Raw genomic sequence first — 24,665 nt, 5'->3', positions numbered from 1 at the left:
TATGAAGGAATTGTTCAAAATTCACCAAAATTTCACCACAGTGTCTTAAAGCCTTAAAAGTATTGCACACCAAATTTGGAAGCTTTAACCCTTAAAATAACGGAACCGGAGCCGTTTTTATATTTAACCCCTTTACAGTCCCTGGAATCTGCTTTGCTGAGACCCAACCAAGCCCAAAGGGGAATACGATACCAAATGATGCCTTCAGAAAGACTTTTCTATGTATCAGAGCTCCACACACATGCAGCTGCATGCCATGCTGTCCTCAAAAACAAGTGCGCCATACCGGCGCGAAAATGAGGCTCTGACTATGATTAGGGAAAGCCCCTAAAGAATAAGGTGTCAAAAACAGTGCCTGCCGATATAATCATATCAAAATACCCAGAATAAATGATTCCTCAAGGCTAAATATGTGTTAATAATGAATCGATTTAGCCCAGAAAAAGTCTACAGTCTTAATAAGCCCTTGTGAAGCCCTTATTTACTATCTTAATAAACATGGCTTACCGGATCCCATAGGGAAAATGACAGCTTCCAGCATTACATCGTCTTGTTAGAATGTGTCATACCTCAAGCAGTAAGAGACTGCACACTGTTCCCCCAACTGAAGTTAATTGCTCTCAACAGTCCTGTGTGGAACAGCCATGGATTTTAGTTACGGTGCTAAAATAATTTTCCTCATACAAACAGAAATCTTCATCTCTTTTCTGTTTCTGAGTAAATAGTACATACCAGCACTATTTTAAAATAACAAACTCTTGATTGAATAATAAAAACTACAGTTAAACACTAAAAAACTCTAAGCCATCTCCGTGGAGATGTTGCCTGTACAACGGCAAAGAGAATGACTGGGGTAGGCGGAGCCTAGGAGGGATCATGTGACCAGCTTTGCTGGGCTCTTTGCCATTTCCTGTTGGGGAAGAGAATATCCCACAAGTAAGGATGACGCCGTGGACCGGACACACCTATGTTGGAGAAAAGCATGCCCTTAGTGTCTTAAGCTTACGCGTTTCGGCTGGTGTGCCGTACTCATAGCTCTCTGACCACCTCCTCACTAATGGGCTATTTAAGAGGTGTAAAAACAATTGATTCGCTAAGGCTCATGCTTTGATTCATTTAACTGTTTAGTTACTAAGCAATTAGACTAACATACAAGTGTGCTAATTTCCTCTAAATCGCTTAGTACTTGCTGTCTGTACTTTACATGTATCCACTGCACAGGATTCACTGACATAAAACATTGTTAAATAAATGACATTCAAACAATTTCAAAAGATTAAACATTGTTAACATTTTTTGCACAATGCCAACCCACTTTATGTGATACCTGTCACTTAACTATTTGCATCTACTTGAAAACTTAATAATGCAAAGGGAGTAATATGTATAAAAAAGTGGGCTAGTAATACTAAATGATAACTTAATATTAGTTTTCTTTGCCTTTGTACACTTTTGAAGATAAAGGAAGTAGAATCTAATCCATTACATACATCATTCTCTACATTGCCTTTGTAGCCTGTTGCTAATATTACTACTACTCACCCTGACCACTATTCTCCTAAATAGCTTATATATAATGCTCTTCTATCCAATTGCCTGTCACCATCTAAATTAGATAAGATAACATTGGAACTTGCATCAAAAAATTTGCTATTAAATGCATACTCATAGAAATTAATATCATTGGACGTATGGATACAAGTTAAACGTTCAGACTAGAAATTCCAAAATTCAAGGCAAAGAAAACTAATATTAAGTTATCATTTAGTATTACTAGCCCACTTTTTTATACATATTACTCCCTTTGCATTATTAAGTTTTCAAGTAGATGCAAATAGTTAAGTGACAGGTATCACATAAAGTGGGTTGGCATTGTGCAAAAAATGTTAACAATGTTTAATCTTTTGAAATTGTTTGAATGTCATTTATTTAACAATGTTTTAGGTCAGTGAATCCTGTGCAGTGGATACATGTAAAGTACAGACAGCAAGTACTAAGCGATTTAGAGGAAATTAGCACACTTGTATGTTAGTCTAATTGCTTAGTAACTAAACAGTTAAATGAATCAAAGCATGAGCCTTAGCGAATCAATTGTTTTTACACCTCTTAAATAGCCCATTAGTGAGGAGGTGGTCAGAGAGCTATGAGTACGGCACACCAGCCGAAACGCGTAAGCTTAAGACACTAAGGGCATGCTTTTTGTTTCTGATGTCTTCATGTATGCTTTTACTGGATCAATAAAGAATAAGTGTTTTACTGCAGCCCCAGGACTTTAAGTGTTTGTTTTCAAGCTACAGCCTATTCCAGCCTGGAGCAAGTTGCAGTGGGTGAAGTCTTGGAGGCTTAAAGCAAAGGCAACGGCACATTGCGACCTTTCCTCTTACCATCTTGGTTTGTTTCAAGGATCGTCTTGCCAAGTTCCCGGTCCGGTTTCCCTTCTTCCCTTGCTAGTCGGCCGCGTCTGTTTGACGTCATCGGGTGGTGCCCTGGAGTGTTTAGTTGGACGCCGGTGCAGCGTGTGAGCTGCGGTGAGCTTGTGGGAGCGTGCTCCGAGCAGGACGGCGTACCTCAGAGAGCCTAGGAGAGGGGTCTCCCAAACGGCTTTCCACTCCAGGTAAAAGGGCTGTGAAGAAAGGGTAAGTCCCGTTGGGGATTAAATATTTGGCGGAGCCGAGTGTGCAACACTCTTAACAGGTCATCAAGCGGAGATATCTATATATATATATATACACACACACACACATATATATATATATATATATATTTATAAGTTAGATGACAGTTTTATGCATGAGGATGAAAGAGTTTAACACAGGTAGGTGACTTCTCTGTGATTGAAATTAATCTAGGAACGCTATAAGGAAGATTAAGGGTATAAGAAAGACAGTATATCCTTTTATATACTTGTATTTTTTACTGACCGATTATACTGAATAATATCATTTTGCTATTTTATTTGAACTGTTTTGACTTTAACAAGACAGATGTATACTTTCTTTTTCTTTGTCACATGTAACCCTTTGAGTGCTAAGCACTTTCCCACCTTGGTGCTAAGCTGATTTCATTTATTTTGTGAAAAAAAATGTTTTAACTTTTTTTTTTTTTTCTCCAGATCCCCAAGACTTACACCATTGGAAAGGTTAGGCAATTATATTTTCAACGGTGGGTCTGTAGCTGCTTAGATGCCCGAGATACAGGCTTCTAAGCAGTATGCCCCCTTTCCCTATACTCTGTATTGACAAATTGTTAATAAAGTTGCGTGTGACGTCACCACGCAAAACGTGATGCCCCGGCGATGCCTGTCACTCTACAGGCACGATCGCCGGGGTAGGACCGGTTGGCATCCCCCAGATCTCCCTCAAGGTGGGAGAGTGCTAGTGACGGCTCAAAACCGTCATTAGCACTCAAAGGGTTAATTGATCATTTTTTTTTCAGTCTGTGATTGTGGGTTTTTTTGGTCATTTTTTTAAGGTGTTTGACCCACAAATTGATCACCTATTAATAAAACATTTTACATTTTGTCACTTTAATTTGACAGGAAGTTGACCCTTCAGAATTGAATGATCTTAATTAAAGAAAAAAAATATTAAACAAATTTAAAGAAGCAAACATCAGAAAACAATTTAAAACAGTTTTATATGTATATGTTTGTCTTTACACATGTTCAAAAAGTCAACAGACAAAAGATTTTGTCTTCTGCTCTGCAGCTTAATGTCTCTCCTCTACAACCCATCTCCAGCACAGGAAGGAAATATATGGACAACCAAAACAAAAACATCTTCTTTACCAACTTATTCAGCAAAGGCTTTAGTAACACTGAAACGACAGAGGGCAAACGGCAACAATGTCCCAAAATGGACTCCAGTCTTTATCTGTAAATGGAACGCCGTGATGGTTAAATTACAAATTTTACAACTTTGCCAGTGAATCTAAACCTTTGCCACGATGTAAAAAACCCCATTCCTTTCCCACTTCTTAAAGAAAGTCCTCAGAGAGTTAAAAAATGTCAAATAAAGATGAGAATCAATAGGTGTCTTTGATTGAGTATCTTCCAGTAAGATACTAATCATCAAACTTGAGGCTTTTGGTCTCCCATGCAGAATTATTGGGTTGTTGGATTCTGAAGGCTGCCAGCCTAAAGTCTTTAATCTCAAGGTCGGTCTTGCTTCATAAAGGTGAATCACGTCCTGTGTATAAATAATCCTCTGTGTCTGTCTTCTTGTGTTTGCGTAGATGCTTGTACCTATCCACATAGGCTTTGACTAGGTTGACTACTTTAACTGGATTGATTTCCCCACTCTTACTGTGGCAAATCTGTAACAGAAGAGAAAAATAAGCAGATCAATAATATCGTGACTAGATTACACTAAATGGAAGGGACATGGAACTTCTTAAAGGGCCATTATACACTCAAAAATATAGGCTATTTAAATTAAGCACCAAAAGAAGATACAGTTTATAATTGACATGTATTCGCAATTTTGCTGCTAACTCTCCTAAAAATGATTATTAAAGGGCCACTGTAAGTAAATATTTTCTATGCCTGTTACTAACTACCCCAAATACGCTTTTTATCAATAGCATTTCATTAACATATCTCTACCGTATATCAGAACTCTTGTCTGCAAATTTAATTGTTCTCCAAACCCACTCCGTGGGTATCCTTTGCTCTGTACCAATCCGTTTACAATACCTAGGTTTCAAAATGGCGCTTTAAACACAAAGTTATTGGTTTAAGTATTTTGAACATGCAGTGCTGAAAATAGTGGGCAGGATAACGTGACATCATCGGCGAATAAAAGATATAACTTTTAGAACGTTATGAAACTTCGTTTTGGAGAAAATATAGGTCAGTAGGTTTCAATTAATGTTTATTAACTTTAATATGTTAGTTGTTTAGCTTAAAAATTATAACAGAAAGTAATCCTTTAAATTTCTAATCCTCTCAGTGCATGAGAATACGAACGTAATATCCACTAGCTTCAGAGCAAGGCTTTTTCTACACCCCCAATCTAGTGTCATTTACAGTCAGCCCCCCATGCTGGGGCTGTATGTGTAATAGATAAGGCTGTCACTTACAAATCCCCTCAACTCTCTCAGCCCTTTCTCCCTGAATGTTAACACTGGGCACTCGGCAACATCCAGAGCTCCCTGCTTTACAGCTACAATATTAATATTTATGAAGAGGCAGGAGAGTGGGAGTAGCTGGGAGCGGAGCTCTGGATGTTGCTGAGGTGCAGAATATGAAACAGAGAATGTTCTGGGGTAAAATCCCTGTGATTTAGCTCATGTGCAGTTTGTTACAGGTAAAATTAAATGCTCTGTCTACATCTCAGGCAGTGCTCAGCTGATATAAAATACATCTGTCCATATAAAAACACATTTATAGAGTGATGCAGGTATTGTATGCCTAGGTAGACTTTACTTCTATAAACTGAACATCAGTGTATGCTTTGCTAATTGAAGATCACTGGGTATAGATAGAAATATAATGCCCAGATTATGAGTGGAGCGCAACTGTCCATATATCTGACTCTTTGCCCTCACTACGGCACTCTGAATATTTTCACACACAGCTCTGTAAAACATCTCAGGATCATGTTTCACAGAGCTGTGAGTGGAATATTCCCCTTGTGTCTACAGAATGCTTACCAGGAGTGAGATCGTGCCCAGTGTAAACATTCCAGGAGAAATGGCTGAGAGGGGATTTGTAAGTGACAGGCTTATCTATGACACAGACAGCCCCAGCATGGGGGGCTGGCTGTAAAGGACACTAGATAGGGGGTGTAGAAAAAGCCTTGCTCTGAAGCTAGTGGATATTACGTTCATATGCTCATGCACTGAGAGGATTAGAAATTTTATAATCAATTTTAGGAGAGTTAGCAGCAAAATTGCTAATACATGTCAATTATAAACTTTATTTGCTTTTGGTGCTTAATTTAAATAGCCTATATTTTTTGAGTGTATAATGGCCCTTTAAATCTAATGCAGAATGCATTGCATTAAAACACATGCTTTGAGTCATAAACAGATAGTGATTGGTGGCTATAAGCATGTCTCATGTCATTGGCTCACAAAATGTGTTTACCTAGCTTACAATAGTACATTGCTGCTCTGGAACAGACTTTAAATATGTGTTTAACCCTATTTACAGGTTAATGTAAGTAAAATTAAAAATAAATAAAATACACACACACACAGACACATTTATATAAAACCATTAAAAGTATTGTATAGACAATCAGCACATCTAGGGAAGTATCCCTGCTTGCCTTTCCATAGAAGTAGCCTGTATACATTGTTACCAATGCACCAGAGAACTCTGGGTAAGATATGCAAATTAGATATACAATATATCAACAGTTTTTGCTTCTATACTGTGTCTGAACACAGAATCCCATTATGGAGTAAGTGCAGCAAAACAGAAACCACTTCTGGACAGCTATTTCGATTTTATTAAAGTGATGATAAACACAAGGCAGTTTCCCAAGTATAAATGTAATTTGTATAAGTTTTCTATGTGAACCGCTATAATATTTGTTGTAAAATCTACTTACTTATTTTTATAAAAAATACGTTTTTATATGTGGCCCGTTTCAATCATACACACTACATATTCACACACTACAGAAGTGACGTTTATTGTGGTCCTACCCTCTGTACATGTCACACCTGATGCACGCTCCCGATACGGTTCTCCTAGTGCGCATGCGCTAAGCGTTCGCTGAGGTCAGCCAAGTAAACATTGAATCACGAGATTCATAGTTTACTTGCTGCTGATGGTGGAAAGCTTTCCGCAAGTGTGTATGCCGATGAATCAATAGTACAGCACGTGTTTGGTTTTAATTCTTAACATATTTCTTATATCTAAAAATTTAAAAAAAAAAAAAAAGAAAAAAGAAAATTTATGCTTACATGATAAATGTATTTCTTTTTTGACACGATGAGTCCACGGATCATCTTTAATTACTAATGGGATATTCACCTCCTGGTCAGCAGGAGGCGGCAAAGAGCACCACAGCAAAGCTTTTAAATAGCTCCTCCCTTCCCTCCCACTCCAGTCATTCGACCGAAGTTAAGGATAGAAAGGAAAAACCAAGGTGCAGAGGTGTCTAAAGGTTATAATAACCAACAACCTGTCTTTCAAGAACAGGGCGGGCAGTGGACTCATTGTGTCAAAAAAGAAATACATTTATCAGGTAAGCATAAATTTTCTTTTCTTTTTAATGACACGATGAGTCCACGGATCATCTTTAATTACTAATGGGATTCAATACCCAAGCTAGAGTACACAGATGATACGGGAGGGACAAGACAGGGAATCCAAACGGAAGGCACCACTGCTTGAAGAACCTTTCTCCCAAAAACAGCCTCAGCCGAGGCAAAAGTGTCAAATTTGTAGAACTTTGAAAAAGTGTGAAGAGAAGACCAAGTTGCAGCCCTGCAAATCTGTTCCACAGAAGCTTCATTTTTGAATGCCCATGAGGAAGCAACAGCCCCCGTGAGTCCTTGGTCGCCTGCAGCTAAAACTTTAAAGCACGGACAACATCCAAATTGTGCAGAAGACGTTCCTTCTGAGGAGGAGGATTAGGACACAAAGAAGGAACAACAATCTCCTGATTAATGTTCCGATCAGAAACAACCTTAGGAAGAAATACTAATTTAGAACGTAAAACTACCTTATCTGAATGGAAAATAAGGTAAGGAGACTCATACTGCAATGCCGAGAGCTCTGACACTCTACGAGAAGAAGAAATGAAACTTTCCAAGATAACAACTTAATATCTAAGGAATCCATAGGTTCAAACGGAGCCCCTTGAAGAACTTTGAGAACTAAATTCAGACTCCATGGAGGAGTAACTGGTTTCAACACAGGCCTGATCCTGACTAAGGCCTAACAAAATGATTGTACATCTGAGACATCTGCCAGACGTTTGTGTAACAAAATAGATAAGGCAGAGATTTGACCCTTTAGGGAACTTGTCGATAAACCCTTCTCCAAACCTTCTTGGAGAAAGGACAAAATTCTAGGAGTCCTAACTCTACTCCATGAGTAGCCCTTGGATTTGCACCAATAGAGATATTTACGCAATATCTTGTGGTAAATCTTTCAAGCTACAGGCTTACAAGCCTGAATCATGGTCCCTATGACCGAGTCAGAAAAGTCCCGCTTGGATACAATTAAGAGTTCAATCTCCAAGCAGTCAGCTTCAGAGAAACTAGATTTGGATGTAGGAAGGGCCCTTGAATTAGAAGGTCCTTCCCCAACGAAAATCTCCAAGGTGGCAGAGATGACATGTCCACCAGATCTGCATACCAAATCCTGCGAGGCCAAGCCGGTGCAATGAGGATCACTGATGCCCTCTCCTGCTTGATTCGAGCAATGACCCGAGGAAGAAGAGCAAATGGAGGAAATAGGTATGCTAGACTGAAGGTCCAAGGAACTGCCAGAGCATCTATCAGTTCTGCCTGGGGGTCCCTGGACCTCGACCCGTATTTCGGGAGCTTGGCATTCTGTCGAGATGCCATGAGATCTAATTCCGGCTGACCCCACCTGAGAATCAGGCTGTTGAATACTTCCGGATGGAGTTCCCACTCCCCCGAATGAAAGGACCGTCTGCTCAAGAAGACCGCCTCCCAGTTGTCTACCCCTGGGATGTGGATTGCCGACAGGGAACACGAATGGGCCTCCGCCCACTGAATTATCTTGGTTACCTCTGTCATCGCTACGGAACTCCTCGTTCCTCCTTGATGATTGATGTAAGCCATTGAAGTTATGTTACTGGACCAAGGCCAACTGAGGCCAGGCCAGACGAGCATTGAAGATCGCTCTCAGCTCCAGAATGTTTATAGGAAGAACAGACTCTGACCGAGTCCAAACTCTGAGCCTTTTAGGGAGCCCCAGACTGCTCCCCACCCTAGAAGACTTGCGTCTGTTGTCGCAATCCCCCAAGAAGGTCTGCGAAAGCAGGTTCCCTGGGAGAGATGATCCAGAGATAACCACCAGTGAAGAGAATCCCTTGTCTCCTGCTCCAGTAGTATTTGAGGAGACAAATCTGCATAATCGCCGTTCCATTGCCTGAGCATGCTTAACTGCAGAGATCTGAAGTAGAACCAAGCAAACGGGATGATGTCCATTGCCGCCACCATCAGCCCGATTACCTCAATGCACTAAGCCACTGAAGGCCGAGGAGTGGACTGAAGGATTCAACAAGTATCGATAATCTTTGATTTCCTGACTTCTGTCAGAAAAATCTTCATTAATAGGGAATTTAGTATAGTTCTCAAGAAAGTTACCCTTGTATTTGGGACTAAGGAACTCTTTTCCAAATTTACCTTCCACAAGTGAGATTGCAGGAAGGATAACACCATGTCCCTGTGGGATCTTGCTTGTTCTAATGCTGGCGCCTGGACTAGGATGTCGTCCAGATAGGGCGCCACTGCAATGCCCCTTAACCAAAGCTCCGCCAACAGTGATCCCAGAATCTTTGTGAAAATTCTGGGAGCTGTGGCAAGACCGAAGGGAAGAGACATGAACTGGTAAATGTTTGTCCAGAAAGGCAAACCTTAGAAACTTGTGACGATTCTTTTGAATGGGAACATGCAGGTACGCATCCTTTAAATCCACTGTTGTCATAAACTGACCCTCTTGGATCAAAGGGAGAATGGAACGAATAGTTTCCATCTTGAAGGACCGTACTCTGAGGAACTTGTTTAGACTCCTGAGATCTAAAATTGGCCTGAAGGTTCCCTCTTTTTTGGGAACCACTAACAGATTGGAATAAAATCCCAGACCCTGTTCCTATATCGGAACAGGAACAATCACTCCCAGGTCGGAGAGGTCTCTTACACAGCGTAAGAACGCCTCTCCTTTTGTCTAGTCCACAGATAATCTTGAAAGCAGAAACCTGCTTCTGTGAGGAAAACTTTTGAACTCTAGATTGTATCCCTGGGACACTATGTCTACTGCTCAGGGATCCTGAACATCTCGAACCCAAGCCTGAACAAAAAAAGGAAAATCTGCCCCCTGCAAGATCCGGTCCCGGATTGAGGGCAGGCCCTTCATGCAGTCTTTGACTCAATAGCAGGCTACTTGGATTGTTTTCCCTTATTCCAGGACTGATTGGGTCTCCATGAAGGTTTAGCCTGATCCTGCTTGGAGGCGGAAAAAGAAGTTTAGAAAGGAACGAAAATTACTCTCTCGTCCCTTCCGTTTGTTTCTCTTATCCTGAGGGAGAAGATGGCCTTTACCTCCCATAATATCAGAGATCATCTCCGTCAAGTCCGGTCCAAACAAGGTCTTCCCCTTGTAAGGAATCGCTAAAAGCTTGGACTTAGAGAACACCTCTGCAGACCAAGGTTTTAACCATAAGGCTCTGCGAGCTAGAACAGAGAAACCTGAAATCTTTGCTCACAGTTTGATAACTTGAAGGGAAGCATCCGTAATAAAGGAATTAGCCAATTTAAGAGCTTTTATCCTATCCTGGATCTCATCCAGGGGAGTGTCAGTCCTAATATCATCAGACAACGCATCAAACCAATATTCCGCTGCACTAGTTACGGTAGCAATGCACACAGCTGGCTGCCATTGTAAGCCCTGGTGTACATACATTCTTTTGAATAACCCCTCTAATTTTTTGGCCATAGGATCTTTGAAAGCACAACTATCCTCTATGGGAATAGTAGTTCTCTTAGCTAGGGTGGAAACAGCTCCTTCCACCTTGGGGACTGTTTGCCAAGCCTCCTTAACTGAGTCGGCTATGGGAAACATCTTTTTAAATATAGCAGATGGAGAAAAAGGGATTACCCGGTCTCTCCCACTCCTTAGTAATGATCTCAGAAGCTCGGTCTGGTACCTTTGGAAAAACCTCTATCAAGAAAGGTACCTCAAAATATTTGTTTAGTTTACTGGATTTCTTAGGATTAACAACGACCGTGGAGTCGCTGTCGTCCAATGTAGCTAAAACCTCCTTAAGTAACAGACGAAGGTGTTCTTAGCTTAAACCTGAAGGATTCAACTTCAATATCAGCAAGAGGAATTACACTGTCAAAATCTGAAATTTCACCTTTCAGATGCTACTATGGTATCCTCCTCCTCAGGCTTCTGGGAGGGGGGCATCTGAAATAGCAACAACTGCGTCATAAACCTCGCTTACTAATCTGATTTTCCTCTTACGCTTTCCCTGCAACATTGGAAAAGCAGACAAGCAGAGATTGTAGAAGACATGAGAAAAGCGATGTCTCTTAAAGTAACTCCAGCGGGAGCTATAGAGGAAGCGCAGGGCACTGCTTGTGGGGGCGGTAAAATTTGGGACGCTTGAGGAGACAGATGCGGCATATATTGAACCTCGTCATTAGACTCCTGGACAACATCCGCTTTAGAAAAAGTTGGCTCTGAAAAAATCTTTTCCCTATAATTTAATGACCTCTCAATACATGAGGAGCAGAAATTGGTCGTTCCACATTAGCAACACAACGAGCAAGTGAGATCTTGCAAAGCCCCTTGGTCCATTCTGATTCACAACAACACAATTATGAATTATAAACTTTAATTTTGTTACAATTTTTTTTAAATGCAAACGTTACTGTGCCTTTACATTTTAAAATGTAACTTTTTTACTGCGTATGTAAAAATGTACTTAAAAGACTAGCAAAAAAATAAATAATGACACCCCTACAGCTCAGCAGTCTTGCTGAGGTGCTTACCTGACCTCAAGACCTAAGAACATCTTAACTCTCTTGGTAACGGTCGGGACTCACCAGGGGAACGTCACCGCTACTATCCGGTCCTAGAAACGCATGTATAGCAAGCAACATGCGCTTCTAGGCAGATGATGAAAATTTCTGGTCCGGTATTATCTGTACACAGAAGCACAGTGAAAAGGCGCGCAATTCAGAAGAACCGCCCATCGTGGTCGTTACCAACCGTAATCTACTCTCCCGGTCGGCATTTTGCTCTTAGAAAAACCGCTGAGTTATTACACCACCAGAGCCTTAAAAATCTGTCTCTCCCAGCTCCAGTGCCTGCTTTAATGCTGTCTGGTTCCTTCAGACTCTTAGAGTTTACGTGTCCCACAATAGGAGCATACCCTATGAGCTCCTGTATTGTGTGATGTATAATAATGAAGTGCTCTCTTTTTTTTCTGAGTGTCTCCCCAGAATAATAAAGCAGCACTTACCTCATATATCTGCAAGACAGCAAGGCAGGTCAGCAGGTTTAAGAGGTCCTCTCCCTCCCATAGACCTGTGACAAAGAAGAAATTCCTGAGTAAATATCCCTCAGGTTTTCTGGGTTTAGGTCAGCATCGACATATGGGTGGCGCAGTGAGAATTATGCCCCACAAGTTCCCATTGCTCTAAAGCCACCAATGCTCTACTGAAGAGACGGATATGGACTACGGCTAGTGGCTACACCCTAGAACAAAGCAGCACAATCTTGTACTACTTTAAAAATAATAAACTCTTGATTGAAGAATCTTTTCTAACACCTCACTTTACCTCTTCCTATCACTAACATAGGCAAAGACAATGACTGGGGTGGGAGGGAAGGGAGGAGCCATTTAACAGCTTTGCTGTGGTGCTCTTTGCCGCCTCCTGCTGGCCAGGAGGTGAATATCCCATTAGTAATTAAAGATAATCCGTGCACTTATTGTGTCATTAAAAAGAAAGCTATATATCTATATTTAATTGAGAAACGTAATGTACTAAAATACAATACCAAAAATGATGGTGATAAGTGTTATTTTCAATGATTTTAATAAAAATCTACATATCACACAAAGAAATTATATACAATAGATCATTATGAAATATAATTCGAAATATGTGTTCACCATTCACAAATTATTATGTAATGCAATGAAATTTGTTACAATAAACGAACTGGCACAAATCCAGGTAAACCGTGAATTGCAATATCACAAACAATTCACTTTTTACTTTGGCGTGACCAGCTTCAGGACGCATGCGCATAAAACTTAAAATATGCTATAATAAAAAACTCTCCTGATTGGATGAGTATACAAGACCAAGGATATATTGAAGTGCATGTGTAAAACACCTACAGTGACGGCTCTTGTTGAAAGCAGCCTGTTTGACAATTAATCTGCTTTAATGCCAAAGTCAAAATAACCAAATATGCGAAGGAGGGGGGGCGGTGGAGGCTAGCAATAAACACGGAGAAAAAAGGTAAACAGAAAAAAAATTGTATAGACAATAACAGCTAATAATTCATCTGTATGATTATTTGGGAACATATATGTTATATGGAGATAAAGTTATGCCACAGAGTTTACCTTCATTTTAACTTTCATCAGCAGAAGTGAAGCTTATTTTCAGGCAAAAAGCTAAATTAATTTAAGTTATGGAGGAGATAAAACTGTGAGATTAAATTCCTCCATTACATAAACATAATAACCATAAAAATCACTGTATAGCCAATCATATACACACACACACATATATACATTTATATGTGTGTTTTTCTTTGTTATATTACAACCTTATCTTCAACCTATTCCAGCCTGCCCATCATTAACCAACAAGTAAGCATCATTAAAATGTATAGATCAATTACAAAAAAAAAAGAAAGAAAAGATTCAAGACTGATATTAAACACATGTACCCACACACCTTCTGAACAGCCTTGCGCAGGATGTCCTTGTATTCCTCTTTAGTTATCTCCCTCTTCTGGTAAAATGGCTTGATGGCTAATTTGACTTCTTCTACTGCGCGTTCTTGAATGTGAAGCTTCTTCATGTACTAAACAGCAGGAAAAAAGAAGCCGTATTAGATGTTAAACAGGCCAGAGACATTAAAACACTTTAATGTATTTGAGCTAAAACGCAAATAACATCATTATTGTTTTTTTAACTCTTAACTGAACATTAAGTCTATTTCACATAACCAATGAGAGATGGCTTACATTAAAGGATGACATGCAGTGTTACTAGTATACTTTAAACTAAGGATGGATAAAATAAAGGTTCTATTCAGCATTCATTATTCTGTCTTGATAAAGAGGGGGAAAAATTAATAAAACAAATAAAAGGTTTATTGTTGCATAATACAATACCGGGCTTTTGCTCTCCTATAGACAACCTCAAAAAAGACTCATTGTGCAATGTGCCTAGAGGTACAGTATATAGCTGCACCTCACTGACGAGGCCCAAAAGGAGACTGAAACAATAGTCTGGCTTTCCATTTTCTGAGGATAATTGCCTGGAATTTTGTGGCTGACCTAGTTTGGCAGGACCAGACTGATATACACTGCACTACTAGAAGCTAGCTAAACATATCTAGTTTTCCAATCACAAGAAATAAATGTGTGCAGGCACCAAGCAGCAGCTAGCTCCCAACAGTGTAGGATAACAATTTATGTAAGAACTTACCTGATAAATTCATTTCTTTCATATTGGCAAGAGTCCATGAGCTAGTGACGTATGGGATATACAATCCTACCAGAAGGGGCAAAGTTTCCCAAACCTCAAAATGCCTATAAATACACCCCTCACCACACCCACAATTCAGTTTAATGAATAGCCAAGAAGTGGGGTGATAAAATAAAAAGTCGAAAAGCATTCAAAAAGAACAGGAAAAATAATTGTGCTTTTATACTAAAAACATAACCACCATAAAAAGAGTGGGCCTCATGGACTCTTGCCAATATGAAAGAAATTAATTTATCAGGTAAGTTCGTACATAAATTATGTTTTCTTTCATGTAATTGGCAAGAGTCCATGAGCTAGTGACTGATGGGATAGAAATACCAAAGATGTGGAAGTCCACAGAAGAGTCACTAGAAAGGGAGGGATAAAATAACAGTTATTTCCACTGAGAAATTAAATCCACACAATAAATAAGTTTTCCTTGAAAACACTTAAATCAAAAGCAGTAGAATCAAACTGAAACAGCTGCCTGAAGAACTTTTTCTACCAAAGACTGCTTCAGAAGAAAAAATAAAAGTATGCAAAGAAGACCAAATTACTGATTTGCAAATTTGATCAACCTAAGCTTCATTCTGAAAAAGCCCAAGAAATGACGACTGAACTTGGTAGAATGAGCTGTAAAACTCTGAGGGGAAGCTAACCCTGCCTCGAAATAAGCCTTGAAAAACGAAAGCTTTAATCAGGATGCAAAATAAAAGGCAGAGGCTTCCTAAACTTTTCTGGAACCAGAAAAACAACAGATAGACTAGAAGTCTTCTGAAATCCTACTAACTTCGATATAGAATTATAAAGCTCTTACCACATCCAAAGGATGTAAAGAACTCTAAACAAAATCTTTAGGATTAGAAAACAAAGAAGGAACAACAATTTCTCTACTAATGTTGTTCAGATTCACAAACTTAGGAAAAAAAAGAAGTCCACAAAACTTATCTAGATGAAAAAAAAAACAGATAAGGAGACACACAAGAGAGAGCTAATAAATCAGAAACTCTTGTAGCAGAATAGATAGTCAAAAGAAACAACACTTTCCAAGAAAGTAGATAATCTTCAAACCAAATAAGACTCCAAAAAGGAGAAATTAATAAATGAACAGGCTTGATACCAACCAAAGCCTGAACAGTGAATACCAGGAAGCTTAACCAATCTTTCTAGAAAATAAAACCAAAAGAACAGAGATTTGTTCCTTCAAAAAATTTGCAGACAAACTTATCCAAACCATCCTAAAAAATTGTAAAATCCTAGGAATTCTAAAAGAATGCCAATAGAATTTATGAGAAGAACACTATAAAATATAGGTTTTCCAAACCTGATAATACATGTTCAGAGAAACCTCTATGACTAAACACTAATCCATTTCCATACCCCCAAATTAGTAATTTGAGATCCTGATGGAAAAATAGCCCCTAGAACAAGAGGGCTGGTCAAAGAGAAAGCGGCCAAGGATGGCAACTTGGACATCTGAACAAGATCCACATACCAAACCTGTAAGGCCATGCTGATGCTATCAGAAACACATGACACGGTTCCAATATGATCTTGGAATTCACCTTTAGAAGAAAAAAACAGAGGCGGAAGGATGTAGTCAGGTTTCAAAACAAAGACACTGCTAATGCATCCACCATCTCCACCTGAGGATCCCTGGACCTCAAAAGGTACCTGGGAAATTGAGAAAAACACATCTTTATAGAGACACCACTCTCCCGGATGTAAAGACTGACGGCTGAGATAATCCACCTCCCAAATGTCTAAAATCGTAGAAAATAGACAGGAGATGAATTCCATCTAAGAATGTATTCAAGATACTTCTTAATTGCTTAAGGAACTACAAGTCCCTATTGTTGATTGACATATGCCACAGTTGTGGTATTGTCTGTCTGAAAGCAAAAAATAAAAAAGTTCTCTCCTAAAAGAGGCCAAGCCTGAAAGAGCTCTGAAAAAATAGCACAGAGTTCTAAAATATCGATGGGATACCTTGCCTTTTGAAGTTTCCAAACCCATTGTGCTGTCAAAAGACCCTTAGACAGTTCCCCAACCTGTAAAACGTGCATCCATTAAGAATACAGTCCAGGAAGGATGAACATAAGGAGGCCCCCTGAATAAAATGATTAACTAATCACCAAAACAGAGAGAGAAGTGTGTTAGGATTTTAAAAAAATTATTAACTATGAGTTTCAAACTGCAAACCTTCTGCTTGCTAGGCAGCTAAGCTAACCATCAGGCTACTACAGCTGGCCCAGCCCTTTCGCTCTTTCAAACATAAGGCACTTCAAAGGAAAACCCTCAATGTTTGTGGGGTATAGAAAAGTGCAAAATAGATCTTAAAAAAGACCTGGCACAGCTGTCTTTGACAGTCTCGACACGGAGAGTCTAGTCTCCAAACAGCTGGTCGAACAGCCACAGAGCAGCAGAATGCTGCCTTCTAAATAAAAGGCATCTGCTCCGAGAACAAGTGCTTTCTCCTCCTGTCATTCAGAGTGAGGGAAAACTCAGCTGCAGCTGGATTCAAACTCCATCTGGTGGCTAGGCCATCTACCAGACCACTAGCGCTGGCCGTCTCCAGAGAGAGGAAACCCCACTGCTGTAGACTACAATCTCTCCCCCCCCCCTAAAGGGGAGGGCCCTTATAAGAAATGGCACGCATGCCTTCAAGGACATAAAAGCCGTAGGCTAATTAGTCAAAGATTGAATGAAGATCATCCAGATCACCGCTGATGATACAACAGTGAAAAACTCCCCATAAAAAAAGAGCACACTCCTAATAACAAATCAGCCCCCATTGGAAACTGGGTCGTCCTGAACCAGTCTACAGGATCAAAAGTCCATAAAGATCCAACATAAGGACCCTAGAACTGGAACCCAGAGCCATCTGAAAACTAACAACCCCTCCAGGGAGCACAAGATATCCAGTCTGAAGATTCAGACCTCACAGGGGATGATATCCGAGTAAGACTGGAGAAACGGGCACATAACTAACTCATAAAGTTCCCAGACCAAAGGGAAGAGAACGCCCCTAGCAGGAGGCCAACTCCCCACCAACAAGGTGCTAGGTCATAGTCCCCTAGAGCCCAAAGGCCCCAAGAATTACCTTCACAAAGTCCAAAGCTAAGGGAATTACAAGAGAGAGTAGACAAACAACTAGTCTCCATAATCTTCAGATTAACCTCCCGGAGGACCACCCCAAGGAAGAAGAATGCTGAGCATCCCCTAAGCGAAAGCTAGGAAGGAGGAGAAAACTGTTCATCGACCCTGAAAGTACAAACTCCAGGGGCCTCAACTTCTGCCAAGAAAAAACGGATAAAGCCCAAACAGCCTCGACCTGAAGGAAGAGACCTCCAGAGGGAATAAGCCCCAAATGGACAGTCCCAAGGAACCTTGAAAGGCAAGAACGCCAGGAACTGGCTGCACGAAGGACCTAAAAACTTTAACTTCTAACCCCCCATGGGAAGGAAACACTCTGGATCCCGAATCGGAACCAACAGAGTATATCATAGCGGATCTCAACGGAGTCCCGGCCACTAGATTAAAAGGCTGAGGACCGAACACGAGCCTCCATGCCACAAACCACGGACCATCAAATCCTTTCAGAATGCTAGCTGAAACTTGTAAAACAAAAACAAATAATAGTGAGAAGAACTCAGCGCCATAACCGGACCAGCCAGGCATAGCAGGTGCCACGTGTCTGAAATAGGCCTTAAAACAGAAGGATTTGTACCCAGTCAGGACCAGCCTGAGACCAAGGGCCCAATTAACAAGGCCACACATTCACCAACTAAGAAGGAGCGATAACAACCGACAAACATTAGGACTAAAACACGTCCACATGAACAAACTTTCGTAAAAGTGAACAGTGCAATCACAAAATTGCAAGTATCGACTCCAGAGAAGAAAATTCCCAAAAGAAATATTATAACAAACATGAGCTTAAACCAAATAAAATCCATCCTAACCGGATCAAAACAAAAGATAAGGCAACCCGTAGGTTATCGTCCAGGAAGAACGGACACTCCCGCAGGACCAGCCCAACAGGAAACCGAGTCTTCTAAGCTCAGAACTGGAAAGATAGTCAAGAAACAAGACTATAAGAAGATTATTTCATCCCCTTATGTCCAATTCTGCATGCCATAAGCATCGGAAGACTCATGATCCACCACCCCATTAAGAGTGAGATCCTCCAGTAATGCCAAAACGTGCCTCAGTAGAACATGAAGACGCACCAGTCTATAGCAAAAAACATAACAACCTCTGCCGGGGCAAACGAAGACCCTGGCCCCGTAGGTTGACCCCCTGAAGCCTCAGGGACATTCCCTCCCCCAGGTGGCTGAACTGGACCAGGCGATCCCATGCCTGACGAGCCCTGGTTAACGAAACACAGACAATATCTTAAACACACTCCTGGGAGATGTAAATGCACCAGCGCCAAGGATATGGGCCATGCGGAACCGTGTCGTAACCTCCGGAGGAAACAGGCCACCTTCCAGAGAAGAATAAGCCATGTTTGGGTTACCTGCATGCATAGTAAGAGATGGTTGTAGGGAAAGCACCTTGTGGGAAGCAGAATCCCCAGAGGCAGATGGCTCAGCGTGCCCCTGGTTCCCCGATCCTGAGGAAGGGAGCACTCTAAAATGGCATTCAGAACATAACTGATGGACATGTATCACCCGGACCAATTCAAAGTCTTTGCAAGAAGTAGAATCAGAGACATCCGTCTCCAAAAAAATCAGAATCATCCATAACTGGGATATTGATAAAAAAATGGACCAATAAGAAAAATGTAAACGGCACCTTACACCCCCAATGGCTGGGGCACTCACCACCTCCTATGAACCAGACACCAGCTAAACAGAATTTCTCCGTCACCACACGGTCAGGAATGCGGAAATGGAGAGCCCAAAACATGACCATGCCTGGTCACAAGGTGTACCGTGCAGTCCATGAAAAAGCGCGCCCGACCGTAAAGACCGCGTCACTTACAATAGGCCGTTATGTTCCGAAATATCCCAATTATCACTACACATTAGCAGACAGAATCACATAACAAACATGATTAAAAAAAAACCTTTTCAATAACCCCCCTCAGGAAATATTAACCCTTGATTCCAAGATACAAAAGGAGCCTCACTGAGACCCTGTATTTAAGTTAATCCCACAAGGCTGTAGCCCCTTGGATAAACTGTTGTATTTATTACAAAACATCCATGATGAAAATAAAATGTAACGATCTTACCGGAATCTGCAACGTGGAACAGGAACACGGCCCTTCAAGTGTGACAGATAGTAGTCTCGCTTCTGCCATGGACTGGAGAGAAGAAAGGAGGCAGCGAAACTCGTCAACGCTGATTGCTTGTGAAGTTATTAATCGGGAAGTTTCGCAGGAAGACTCTCCCTGCATTTCCGGACTCTAACTTTCATCCATGCTCTCCATGAGAGGCTGACAGGACTACTTAAAACTCCAGTCCCATTCCTAAGAGTACTACCCTCCATAAGAGACTATCGAAAAAACTTCTGACACTTCTCTGCCAACCTCCTGGGATGAAAGGCAAAGAATGACAGGGGGTTGGGGGAAGTGGGAGAGGTTTTTTAAGCCTCTGGCTGGGGTATCTTTGCCTCCTCCTGGTGGCCAGGTTCTGAATTCCCAAAAGTAATGAATGCAGCTGTGGACTCTCTCAGTTTATATAGAAAATATTTTACAGAATTAAGACAGCGGGAGGTCGATAAGGGGGGGGGGGGCACCTTTATGGTGGTAAAAGGAAGGCTGTCATTTCTGAGCATTCTGCCAAAGGAACTGGGGAAATAAATGATATATATTAGCTAGGAGCCCAAGATAGACTATTTTCAAGGTGCATGTTCCTGGACTGTAAAAAACTGCTAATAGTTTTATGAAAAGGACAGCTTTAAAACATTTATATTATATGCAGATATAAAAAGCTACTCTTTTAGTTTGGTCAATACACAAGTAGATCATGCTGACAAAAATCGCATGTCTACAAAGTCTGAACATCATAGATTATGTGAGATTATTATACTGTCACTTTTAAATAAGATTCACGTGCCCGTTTATCATTTAAAGTAACAAATAATCTACATACAGTTTTTGTAAAAAAACAAATTATGCTTACCTGATAATTTCCATCTGTGGGAGGAGAGTCCATTGCTTCATTCATTACTTGTAGGAATTAAGAACCTGGCCACAAGGAGGAGGCAAAGACACCCCAGCCAAAGGCTTAAATACCTTTCCCACTCCCCTCATCCCCCAGTCATTCTGCCAAGGGAACAAGGAACAAATGATGCCAGAAGAATACTACTAAATTTAGGTCTGCCCACTGGAGAAACAGGCGGGAGAAAAAACATCAAACTTGTAAAACTTTGCAAAAGTATGTAAGGAAGACCAAGTAGCAGCCTTACAAATCTGCTCCAGAGAAGCCTCGTTCTTAAAGGACCAAGAAGAGGCCACAGCCCTAGTTGAGTGAGCCATAATCCTCTAAGGAGGCTTATGTCCCGCTGTCTCATAGGTCAAACGTATAATGCTTCTCAACCAGAAAGACAGTCAAGTAGAAGAGGCCCTCTGCCCCTGGCGCTTCCCTGAATACACCACAAACAAAGACAAAGTCTGTCTAAAGTCCTTCGATGCCTGAAGATAAAAGTTCAATGCCCGGACCACATCCAAATTATGAAGTAACCTTTCCTGAGATGAACAAGGGTTAGGACACAAGGAAAGAACTACTATTTTCTGATTGATATTATGGTTCGACATAACCTTGGGGAGAAACCCCAACCCAGTGCGAAGAAGAGCCTTCTCAGCGTGAAAAAACAAGTAAGGTGGGTCACAGTGCAAATCCGCTAACTCAGAGACTGCGAGCCAATGAGATAGCCAGTAGGAATAGCACCTTCCAGGAAAGAATCTTAATGTCAAGTAAATGCATAGGCTCAAACGGAGCCCTCTGCAAAATCTTAAGAACCAAGTATAAGCTCCAAGGAGTAGACAAACTTCTAAAGGTCTAATCCTAACCAGAGCCTGAACAAAGGACTGAATATCAGGAAGCACCGCAAGCTTCTTGTGTAACAGCACCGATAAGGCCCAAATCTGTCCCTTTAAGGAACTGGCGGCAAGACCTTTATCCAGTCCATCTTGGATACCTTAACCTTGTGCCATGTATATCAACGTTCCTCACACCAGGATAAGTAGGTGCTCCACACCTTATGATAGATGCGACGAGTGACCGGTTTACTGGCCTGGATGAGAGTATCGATCACTCTCTCAAAAAGCCTCTCTTTGCCATGACTAGGCAATCAATATCCACGCAGTCATCCTCAGAAAATCGAGATTTTGGTGTAGAAAGGGATCCTGAACCAGCAGATCTCTGCAACAGGGTAACCTCCAAGGAGGAGACAATGACATCCCCACCAGATTCACAAACCACGTCCTCCGCTGCCACAACAGAGCAATCAGAATGGTCAAAGCTTGCTCCTGTTTGATGCGGGCCACGACTCGAGGAAGGAGTGGCAACGGTGGAAAAATTTAAATTAGGTTGAACCCCCAAGGCACCGCTAAGGTATCTACCAGCTCTGCCTGGGGTCCCTGTTCATGTGGAACAGAGTTGAGCAGGCGGATCGACCGGGACCTCCTCACAATAGACACAGTTGTTAGGTTCAATTAAAGAGGGAGTACCCTCTAACATATCAGAGTCCTCCATAGCTTGCGCCTTTATTATGGACTAGATATAAACTAAATGGCACATTTATATCCCAATGGCTGGGACACTCACCACCTCCTATGTCTCGAACAACAGAGAAAACGCTTCGTCTCCTGCAACCACCGGTCAAGAAAGAGGAAGTTGAAGAAGCCACACCCGGTCACATGGAGTGCCATGCAGGAACCGCCCCTGCACTAAAGAGAAAATGCGCACATTGACAGAGCCTCATCTCACACATGTCAAAGCATAAACAAAATAAACAGTATATAACATTGTGTACAAATCTCCACCTGTTCAATAACCTCCATTCCTGGGGTATTAACCCTTGATTCTATACAGATAGGAGACACACTGTGACCCTGTCTTCTTACGTTCTCATATGTATATAATGAAACAAACTTACCAGAATCCACGCCGTGGAACAGGAACACGGCCTTTCAAGTGTGACAGGTTAGTAGCGTCGCTCCTGACATGGACTTGAGAGCAGAAAGCAGGCAGCGAAACTCGTCAACTCTGATTGCTTATGAAGCTGTTAATCTGAGTCGGGATGGTTTCGCAGAAAGACTCTCCCTGTATCTCTGGACTCTAACTTTCACCCATGCTCTCACTGAGAGGCTTATGAAGGAGAGGAGTAAGAGTACTGGCACTAGTTAAGTGTGTGCAGGAATATAAGGAACTAGTGAGTGTTCCGGTGCTGACCACCAATATATATATATATATATATATATATATATATATATATATATATATATATATATATATATATATATATATATATATATATATATATATATATATATATATATATATATATATAGTAAGAGAACCTCATTCAAAGCTGGTGGTTAAAGTTAGCACTCATTCCTGTCAAACGTTAGTTGAATTAAGTTAAAAAGCAAAACTTTAATAGATACATTTAAAATACCGGCCTAAATACCACAGTGTACCAATATTTAAAACTAAGTCTCAATTGTCCCCCTGTTTCCTGGCCGATAGCAGCTCCCTCGGCTTCAGGTGACAGGGATAAATGGACTAGAAAGTTAAAAAACAAAAACCACAAACATGCAACTAAATGCACAATAAAAGAGCAGCAAACTAGTTTCGGCTGTGCTATCAGCCTTTCTCAATGCTATGGACAAACCGAGGCCCGGGTGCCACCCCTTTAAATAGCACTGAACTTAATCTTTAAGCCAATCAGCGATCTATGTGGAAACACTCCTACTTCTAATCCAATCCCTGTCACTTACGGGATTATGGCATGCACTCTCATAACATCATTCTCATAAACATGTATTTGTGTTACTACTAATGCAGTCTTAAGTACCGAGTGTTATTAGGTCAGTTCCTTCACTTTCCCTATTATCCGTCAATAGTTTTCAGCACACATATCTGTGTATGTTTATTTAACATATAATTTCTAAAAGTTTTGATGCTGCAAATCTGATTTACCCTGTAAAATGTAGGTCTCATCTCTTACATAAAATGTAATTATAATCTGGAGCATTGATACTTTTTAATTTCCAGATGAATAGTTTAGTCGATTCAGTTATAAACAACACGGAAATGGTCAATTTCTATTGGTCCCTTGTAACACACCCACATATTAGGTGTCGTCCAATCAGGCAATCGTCTTTATGTGTACATATCACGTAATATCCCGTTGTATATGTTAAAGCATTTGGATACCTAGTCGGTCTACTTTGAATCATAGTATACCATAATAATCATAAGTGTTGTGACTGAGTATTATTCCTATACAAAAGGAACTTATGTTAGAATTTATGTAAGTTTATATGTAATTATATCTCCATGTTACTCATGATTGAGAACTACTGTTAGTATAGTCCGAGCACGTTTATAGTATGTACATGGGGAATAAGTTACCCTAGCGATGTTACGATTCATATATTACACTTTTTTAATAACACTTTCTTGAAACTTATATTTCGATATTGTCAGATTCTCACTGAGAGGCTGACAGGACTACTTAAAACTCCAGTCCCATTGCGAAGAGTACTACCCTAATCTTCCGACACTTCTCTGCCAACCTCCTGTGACGAAAGGCAAATAATGACTGGGGGATGAGGGGAGTGGGGGAGGTATTTAAGCCTTTTGCTAGGGTGTCTTTGCCTCCTCCTGGTGGCCAGGTTCTTAATTCCCACAAGTAATGAATGAAGCAGTGGACTCTCCTCCCATTAAGATGGAAATATGAACAGAGTCACTTCCAAAGCCTCATATTGTTATTGTTTAGTGAAGTGAACGCTAATTTTTCCTGCCAATACAGTGGGAAAGAACAAGTCTGTTAAATAATTTATTACACAACAAATGACAGTACCTCATCGTTTTTCCCTTTCTCCTCTTTCTTAGACAGTTTTGCTTTCCCTTTTCCTTCACCTATAAAGAGAACATTAAAAAAAACAGCATGAAAAGGTACATTGTGCAGAGAAGGAATGAATTGTCCATCAGAGGAGCTCTAAAACAGAAGCGCTTCTCTAACATCTAGTCCAGGGTTCCTCAAATCTTTTTC

At 40.8% G+C, this 24,665-nt stretch overlaps 1 protein-coding gene across 2 annotated transcripts in view; it reads right to left on the bottom strand.

Moving 5' to 3' along the window:
- Positions 1 to 3,617: 3,617 nt before the first annotated feature.
- The window catches only part of PHRF1 (PHD and ring finger domains 1), a 247,004-nt gene continuing 225,956 nt past the window's right edge, over positions 3,618 to 24,665 (bottom strand). For both annotated transcript variants that reach the window (XM_053720192.1, XM_053720193.1), the window contains exons 18-20: positions 24,474 to 24,532; positions 13,633 to 13,761; positions 3,618 to 4,314 (exon numbers count right to left, since the gene is read on the bottom strand). In XM_053720192.1, the coding sequence (XP_053576167.1) occupies positions 4,168 to 4,314; positions 13,633 to 13,761; positions 24,474 to 24,532 (335 nt within the window). In that variant the 3' untranslated portion in view covers positions 3,618 to 4,167. The remainder of the gene's footprint in view (positions 4,315 to 13,632; positions 13,762 to 24,473; positions 24,533 to 24,665) is intronic.

Source organism: Bombina bombina, chromosome 7 (assembly GCF_027579735.1).
Source record: "Bombina bombina isolate aBomBom1 chromosome 7, aBomBom1.pri, whole genome shotgun sequence".
NCBI lineage: Eukaryota > Metazoa > Chordata > Amphibia > Anura > Bombinatoridae > Bombina > Bombina bombina.
Note: the sequence above shows the minus strand (reverse complement) of the source record. Positions and strands in the feature narration are given on the sequence as shown.